At 54.2% G+C, this 8,226-nt stretch overlaps 1 protein-coding gene across 2 annotated transcripts in view; it reads left to right on the top strand.

Moving 5' to 3' along the window:
- PDXP (pyridoxal phosphatase) overlaps positions 1-5,856 on the top strand; it is a 25,945-nt gene extending 20,089 nt beyond the window's left edge. The window contains exons 2-3 of one of the 2 annotated variants that reach the window (XM_015559861.1): positions 1-246; positions 4,479-5,856. The exon at positions 1-246 is cut by the window's left edge and continues 1 nt beyond it. In XM_015559861.1, the coding sequence (XP_015415347.1) occupies positions 1-246; positions 4,479-4,795 (563 nt within the window). In that variant the 3' untranslated portion in view covers positions 4,796-5,856. The remainder of the gene's footprint in view (positions 247-4,478) is intronic. The other variant, XM_006757447.2, reaches the window with a different exon arrangement.
- The last annotated feature ends 2,370 nt before the right edge of the window (positions 5,857-8,226 follow it).

Below are 8,226 nucleotides of genomic sequence, written 5' to 3'. Positions count from 1 at the left end.
TGCGCTTGGCCGGGGACCCCGGCGAAGACCCGGGCGCGGCCCCGCGCGTACGTGCCGTGCTCGTGGGCTACGACGAGCACTTTTCCTTCGCCAAGCTGCGCGAGGCGTGCGCGCACCTGCGCGACCCCGACTGTCTGCTCGTGGCCACCGATCGCGACCCGTGGCACCCGCTCAGCGACGGCAGCCGGACTCCTGGTGAGCGCGAGGGTGGGTGGACGACCTGGGCTCTCACCTCCCTGCCTGCAGGTGAGGGTCGGGGAAGGGGCGTCTCCGGGTGACAGGCAGGGGACTGGAGGATTGCTAGCGCAGCTACAACCCAGAAAGAGCCCAGGGTGCTTTCGTGTCAAGGTCTGGTCATTCTTGCAGCTGCCACACGGTGAGGGGCAGCAGTGGTGTCCTCGTTTGACAGATACGGAATCCAGGTACCCCTCCTCCCAGCCCTGTCCTTCCTGAACCAGCCCCAAGGAATCCTATCATTTTGTCTCACCCGCGATTGGGCTGAGGTCGGAGATTTGAGGACAAAACCTGGAAGGATCGTCTTGCTGTGGGAGAGTTGGGACACCATGTCCAGGGGCAGGTGTGCAGGAGCACAGGAGGTGGTTGGAGTTTGACCTGGGTCCAGCTCCCGTCCAGGGCTCTGTAATCTTTTCAGTTACATAACCTCTGATCGTCTCTCCTGGCTGTGAAATGGGAGTGCTAACCATGCCAGTTTCACCGGAGTGAAGATTGATCTGTGCGCATAGGTGCTCAGATGATGGAACTTGTATCCAGAGCTGTCATGTCACAGCATCTCCGTATCTGTTCTTATTTACTTTCCAAATTATTCTGGAGATGGGGGTTATTGTCCCATTTCTCAGTTAAAGGAACTGAGGCTCAGAGAGGGGGAGTGAGCTGCCCAGGAGTTCAGGGAACTAGAACTTGGATCTTGTGGCCACCCAGCACCCACCCCCTCCATCCAAGGCGCTCTTCACTGCTGTCATCTGGGTGTTCAGACCGGCAGAGGAGGCAGGAGCAGACGGGGGGTCCTGCATCTTGGAAGGTTCCAGTTAGGTAAGAGCGGATGGTAGCGAAGGCTAACTGATAGCAGTGAGTATGTGGACTAGTCAGTACCTCCGTCAGTCAGCAGGCTGAGGGCAGGGACAGCTCTCCCATCACCTCCTCCTTGCTGGTGACTGACCCTGGCAGTTGTTGGTACCAAATCCTGGCGGGGCAAGGGTGGTACTCATGGAGGGTGTGTGTTATGATGGGGTGGCAGGGAGGGCCTGGAGCTTAGGGGTCTGGGAAGGCTTCCTAGAGGAGACATCTTGCAGAACAGGGCGGCGCTAGGGGAGGAAACATGGACTAGGGCCTGGGCCGTGGCAGAACCAGTTCCAAGCTGGGGATCTATAGTTCTAGACCTGTCCTGTCTTTATTGCACACCTACTTGCTGCATGGCCACGTCAGCCTCAGTTTTCCCATAAATCCAAGGTGTGCCGCCCCCTGCCCCGCCCCAGTAGCTCCCCCCGGCCCTAAGCCATGCTATGAAAAGTGAATCCCTCCCCGGAGACCTCAAAGTTCAGGTTAAGGCTGTGGGTTTAGAGGCCCCCAGGACTCAGGAAAGGTGGCGTGGAAGAGACCAGGCCCTGCCCGTGCCTGCCACTTCCGTCTCAACACCCACTTGGCCGTGCCTTGCTGGTCATTCTCACAGCCTAGAGGGGGAGGCAGAGGCTTAACAAAGACGAGAAATACAGCGCTGCTGTCAGGTTTGCACACTGAGTGATGCAGCTTTGAGACAGTGGTATGTAAATATTAACGAAGGCCTCTGTTATGCATAAAATCGGAAATAATGCCCATCTCTCACCTCCGTTCTTCCTCCCCCTGCAGGTCTCCTTGTAACCATGTGGCAGCCACTCCAGCTGCCAAATAGAAATGCCTGCTGTTTTAGGAATACGTCACCACCAAAACATGTGACAGTCTTGGATGATAGGATGTTGAGAGAAGAGGATCATGGTGGTCTGAGGACAGAATTACGTTCATAGACTCCCCAGCTAGGAAGCCCGCTCCCCCAGGGTAGAGCTCTTTGTTGTGTCCACGCCTCTGTCCAGTGCCTAGCACAGTGCCTGGTGTGTAGTTGGGCTCAGTAAGGATTAGCTGAGTGGATGAAATGGGACCTGGGGACCAAGGGTGATCAGCTCTGTCCTGGTAGGAAAGGAAGAAGCCGGCCGCTGAGAACTTTCTTGAGCCGAGAAATAGTTTGGGGTGACTCAGCTGAGCCGTTCCCATCCTAGAGGGAACCTCTCACCCAGGGGGCAAATGGCTTTTCTTCCCTACCCACTTCTTGTGAAAACCAGCAGGCGAGTTCTAAGTCAGATGTCAGGGAGCACCTCCCAGTGTGCCCAGTCCTGTGACACAGGGCAAGTTCCTCCTCGTCTGGGGCCACTTTACCCTTCTGAGCCTTTGGCTTCACTGTGAGAAGGGAGGTAGGCGGCCAGAGCCTGGGGTCAGACCAACTGATAATGTGTAGTAAATTGGGGCACCCTGATTTTTATTATTTATTTTTTTTTTTTAATTTCAGAGAGGAAGGGAGAGGGAGGGAGAGAGAGAAACATCAAAGATGAGAGAGAATCATTGATCGGCTGCCTCCTGGGGATTGAGCCTGACCAGAATCGAACCTGGGACCCTTCAGTCCACAGGGCAATGCTCTATCCACTGAGCCAAATCGGCTACGGCTGCAGCACCCTGATTTATAGCACTTGCCAGTGTCCCTGGGGTGAATACTCCCACCATGGCAGATTTTCAAGCTACCAATGTGAAGTCGCTGAACATGGAATTGGGAAGATATGTGCACACCATTACATCATATTTCTATTGGTACAGCTGTAAATCATGTTAGGAGCACAGACAATGGTAAAATCATTAGGAGGTGATGAGTTTTGAGAATTGCCTTTGTTTTAAACATATTCATTTTATTGTAGCTTTATATAAGTGGACTTTAGACAATGGCTTTGTTTAACCACCAGCTGACAGAATTCCTGAAAATGAAACATTCGGGACTCCCAAATGTGTAGAAGCTGGACCAACACATGCATACCCACCTGAATGCAATTTATCTGCCACTTTTTAAGCTCTGCAACCCTGGACCAGTTACTTAACATCAGCTTTCTCTTCTGTAAAATGGGCTTCCGTGAGCACCAGCCCAGCCCCAGGCACTTTAAAATGCGCTTAGTAAATTGTAATTACTGTCATCATCATCATCATTTGTTCAGGGACATCAGTGTGAAGGCCGAACATTCTGGCACAAAGATGTGCCTGTGGGACGGGCACAGTGGACTCATTGTGTGGGGCAGATGGCCAGGAGTGGGGCTGTCCTTTTCTAAACAGTCCCCTATTGTTAAACACTTGGGCGTGGCCCACAGTTTTGGGTATTCTAGTTACTGTGGCCACAGACATCGTCAGGCATGTAGCTTTTTGTCTCCAGCCTGAATTCTCTTCTTGTGACCGCTGTCCCGGCGGAGGCTGACTGGGTCAGAGGTGCGAGCGGTTCTGTGCCCTGCTGTGTTCCAAAAGGGCTGCGCCAGTTTCCGATGCCAGGAGCGCACATTCCTGTAGCCATAACACAACCGCTGTCTGGGAAGTGCTGTTCCGTTTCCAGAGCACTTGCCCCGGGAGGCTGCGTTAGCGCCTCTTTGAAGGTAGGCATTCCTTGGGTCTTCCTTTTCTGGCAGGTCCAAGGGAGCTCTGAGAGGCGGACGGCTTGCCCGAAGGCACACAGCTGCCAGGGTAAAATGGTGAACCTCCATTACATGCAGTGGCTCGTTCGCTCCTTACAATACCCCCAAGAGATTAGTGCCGTATTAGGGAAGGGGGAAACTGAGGCACGGGTGAAACAGCCTGCCTGAGAAAGGTGGAGATGAGTCCGAATTCTGGTTGCAGAGCCTGGCCTCTTCACCACCACACTAAGATTGGAAGCAGGCCTTTTGACTCCAGTGCCTAATTTTTTTAAAAAAATTCATTTTAGCCGAAACCGGTTTGGCTCAGTGGATGGAGCGTCAGCCTGCAGACTGAGAGGTCCCGGGTTCGATTCCGGTCAGGGGCATGTGCCTGGGTTGCGGGCACATCCCCGGTGGGGGATGTGCAGGAGGCAGCTGATCGATGTTTCTCTCTCATCGATGTTTCTAACTCTATCTCTCTCCCTTCCTCTCTGTGAAAAAATCAATAAAATATATATTTTTTTAAAAATTCATTTTAGAAAGAGAGAAACATCAATTTGTCCCACTAATGTGTGCATTCATTGGTTGATTCTTGTACATTCCCTGACCAGAAATCGAACCTGCAACCTTGGTGTATCAGGACGACACTCTAACCAACTGAGCACCTCACCAGGGCTCCAGTGCCTAATTGTGCCCCCATGCCAAGCGGCCTCCCTGCGGATTCCGGTTCCAGGGCCTGGATTCCTTCCCGGCAGCCTCCCCACACTGACCGAGTCCGTCTCCTTGCAGGCACTGGGAGCCTGGCTGCCGCAGTGGAGACCGCCTCCGGACGCCAGGCCCTGGTGGTGGGCAAGCCCAGCCCCTACATGTTCGAGTGCATCACGGAGCACTTCAGCCTGGACCCTGCCCGCATGCTCATGGTGGGCGACCGCCTGGAGACCGACATCCTCTTCGGCCACCGCTGTGGCATGACCACTGTGCTCACGCTCACGGGCGTCTCTCGCCTGGAGGAGGCCCAGGCCTACCTGGCAGCCAGCAAGCATGACCTGGTGCCCCATTACTATGTGGAGAGCATCGCAGACTTAATGGATGGGCTGGAGGACTGAGCCCACCTGACCTGTAACCGCAGCCCCACCCCTGCCCCACCCTGATCCCATAGATGGAGGTGACGGGCCAGGAGCTGCATTAATTGCCACTGGCTCTCCAGCCCCAGTTTCCACACCCTGGAAGGGCTGGGACCCAGGGAAGGTTTTAGGACCCCTGTACCCCCAGGGGTGGCTGAGCACACTTGGCTGCTGCCCTTGCCGCACTGGTTTGCCCTGGCATGACCCAGCCAAGGTGGCCTTATTTCCTGTGACTTCCCCTTGTTGAAATCTGGGCCCTCATGGCCACTGAAGATTTCCCCCAACCCTGAGCTCTTAACTTCCTCACCTCTCCCTAGGGCCTCCAGAGCTCTACCTGCTCCCCATGTCCTGGCCGTGGGCTCCTATTGACCAATCAGAGGTCTAGGTAACCACAAACCGTATTGTCCCGAGCCCTGAATGGACCAATCAGAAGGCTAAGTCATAGTGATTCATTGATGTTGGGTTCTGAGTAGACCAGTTGGGAGCCCAGGTAACAATGACCCTTTGATGTTCTGGAGCCTGACTGGACCAATCATAAGGCTAAATGATAACAGCCCTCTCATGTCCTAGACCCTGGGTAGACCAGTAGTGCAGGTAATAATGACCCATGGGTCTTTTAGGTCCTGGATAGAACAGACGTCAGAGACAGTGGTCTCTTGACAATCTTGGTCTGACTGGATGAGCCAGGGGTCCAGGTTTCTGTCGATATAAGGTCCACGTACTAAAGACACACCCTCCTCCCCCCATCAAGACTGCTAACCAGGGGCCACTCAGTGGCTCTGCGGGCTTCTGTAGCCCAGAGCCCACCCCCACCCCCGCCGATCATGGTCCAGTGTTAATGGTGGCCACAACTCGAGTGGGGACGCCTGTGCCCCTCCCTGTGCCGTCAGTGTTTGCTGTGCCACTTCTCCCCTGTGCCCGCCTGTTATTTATTTATTATCATGTGCCAGTGATGGTGGGGGTGGGGGCTGGGCTTTCCCTGCCATCTCCGCCCCTGTTGTGACTAGTCCTCCCGGACTTAATAAAGTGCGAGTGGGAGTGTCTCTGTGGGTTCATGTTTGTCGGAGGCGTGCCGGGAGGCAGAGCCCCTGGCTGAGCCCCATCTCCCCAAAACGCCCCCACGGCCTTCCCCGGCGAAGTGGGCCATCCCAGCTCCAGCGTGTTCTCTGCCTAAGCTGTGGGGCTCATCCCTCTCTGAGTCCTTACGTAGGAATTTGTTTCAGTCCCTCAGAAACCCAGCAAGCTTGTATCGCGCGTCCCCTCTTAGGAGGTCTTGGGGATGCAGGTTGGAAATGCAATGCTAACTTTCACAAGAGCACACGTCTGGAAAGGAGATCAGCTGAGGCAGGGTTTGCATTTGTGGCTGACTCCAGAAGGCTGCAGCCCCCTCTCGGTAGAGACTGAGGGTCCCCACCCTCTGGGTGCTGGGGTGAGATACTGGGGCACCCCCCTTCGGGCATCCGGGGTGCTGCTGTGCCTGTGCCCTGCTGCCTGAGCCCCTCCAGGCCTCCCAGCGCCTCCTGCAGAGTGGCTGCCCAGCTCTGAGCTGGCCACAGAGCAGCCCGAAATGGCCTGCAGATGCCCAGCTGGGAGGTGCCGTGTCTGTTCAAGGCCAGGCCGTCACCGACAAAGTCAGCAGATGGCACTTGCGGAGACTTGAGGCTGTGACAGAAACGCAGCTCACCCGGCTAAGGCGTGAGGGGGTCTATGGCCGCCCCCATGAGACGATCCGGCACGCTCCGGCGTCTGCCTCGGCTGTGCTGCCTCCCAGACAGTGGTACCTCTCCCCACCACATCCCAGGGCAGACTCATTGGCCTGGCTTGGGTCCCTTGCCCGTCTCAGCCTGTGCCCAAGGGGATGGCGCACAGATGCTGACCAGCCTGAGTCATGTGCCCCCCGGAGGAGGGCAGTACTGGCCTCCCTCCGGACCTAGAGCCACCCCCCACCTTCCTTGCTGACGGAATCCTGGTTTCCCTCGGGAGCACTTGGTGGCTTGTCAGTCAGATGGGGTGGGCATCCCCGTCCCAGGTAGTGCATCTCTGTTTAAAGCCTAAGTCTCAGCCAGTCATGTTACTTGGTTCCCCCTAGCCAGTGAGGGGTTAGCCATGGACCTGGGGTGCACTTCTTGTTTGTTTGTTTTGTTCACCGTCGTTTTATTTTGTTTTTTGTGGTGTGCTTCTGACCAATAAGACATGAGGGGAGATTCTAGAAATGTTTGCCTCACTTTCGAAGGACACGGAGCAGGGACCCACTCTTCTGTATAGAAGCTGTTGCAGCCATTCTGCGATCATGAGGTGTGACCCAACACATTTCTCTGCTGTGTGAGTGTGGAGCAAAAAGATGGAAAGAACTTGCTAAGGTTGTTCAACCTTCAATTTTTAAAAAGTTTCAAATCAACAGAAAAAAGCGCAAGAAGGGCACAAAGCACGCTTCACTCGGATTCCCAGCTGTTCCTATGTCAGGAGGCTGATGACACCAATTCACAGAATGAACCCTTCGGGCTGTACCCCTGGTTTCAATAGTTTCCTGGTTTTGCCTCCCATCTTCCCCCCACCCCCCACGTGACTACTTTCTTGGTGGCCAGATGCCTTAGAGCAGGGGTGGGGAACGTCCAGTCCACCGGCCGAATGGTCTGGCCCTGCCAAGGCATTAGGAGTGAGTCAATGAAATGTTTAACCAAATATAGCAGGCTAATTTTTAAGTAGATAATTTTGTATGGCCCACAAATACTGTTATAAATATCCAAATGGCCCTTGGCAGAAAAAAGCTTCCCCACCCCTGTCCTAAAGGTCCTTTCTGTTGTCCCTGAGTAATTTTTCCCTTTGGGGGTGACTTTGAGGCTAGTGGCCCAAACTCAGATTCTGAAATCAAGATTCCACCCACCACTCAATTTCATTTTAGCTGTTACCAACAACCATAACCAAGGGACTATATATTTTGTTTGTTTTTTTGTGGGTTCCTATTTCCTTTTTTAAAAAAATATATTTTATTGAATTTTTTACAGAGGAAGGGAGTGATTTCAGAGAGGAAGGGAGAGGGAGAGAGACAGAGAAACATAATGATTAGAGAGAATCATTGATCAGCTGCCTCCTGCACACCTCCCACTGGGGATGTGCCCACTACCAAGGTACATGCCCTTGACCGGAATCGAACCTGGGACCTTTCAGTCCGCAGGCCTATGTTCTATCTACTGAGCCAAACCGGTTAGGGCTCTGTTTCCTTACGCATCCAGTAAACCGGCTCCCCAAGAGTTCGAGTCATCTCTAAATTCCACTGGTAACGTTCACAGTAGCTGGCGCACAGCTACTGGCCCACACCATGGTGACTGAGGACGTGGCACCCAGGAGTCGAGGGTTCCTCATGCCCGCCTGCCCTTCCGTTCCCTTTCCAAACCACGTTTCCATGAGCCAGG

This window comes from Myotis davidii, unplaced genomic scaffold (genome assembly GCF_000327345.1).
Source record: "Myotis davidii unplaced genomic scaffold, ASM32734v1 scaffold514, whole genome shotgun sequence".
In the NCBI taxonomy this organism is placed as follows: domain Eukaryota; kingdom Metazoa; phylum Chordata; class Mammalia; order Chiroptera; family Vespertilionidae; genus Myotis; species Myotis davidii.
Note: the sequence above shows the minus strand (reverse complement) of the source record. Positions and strands in the feature narration are given on the sequence as shown.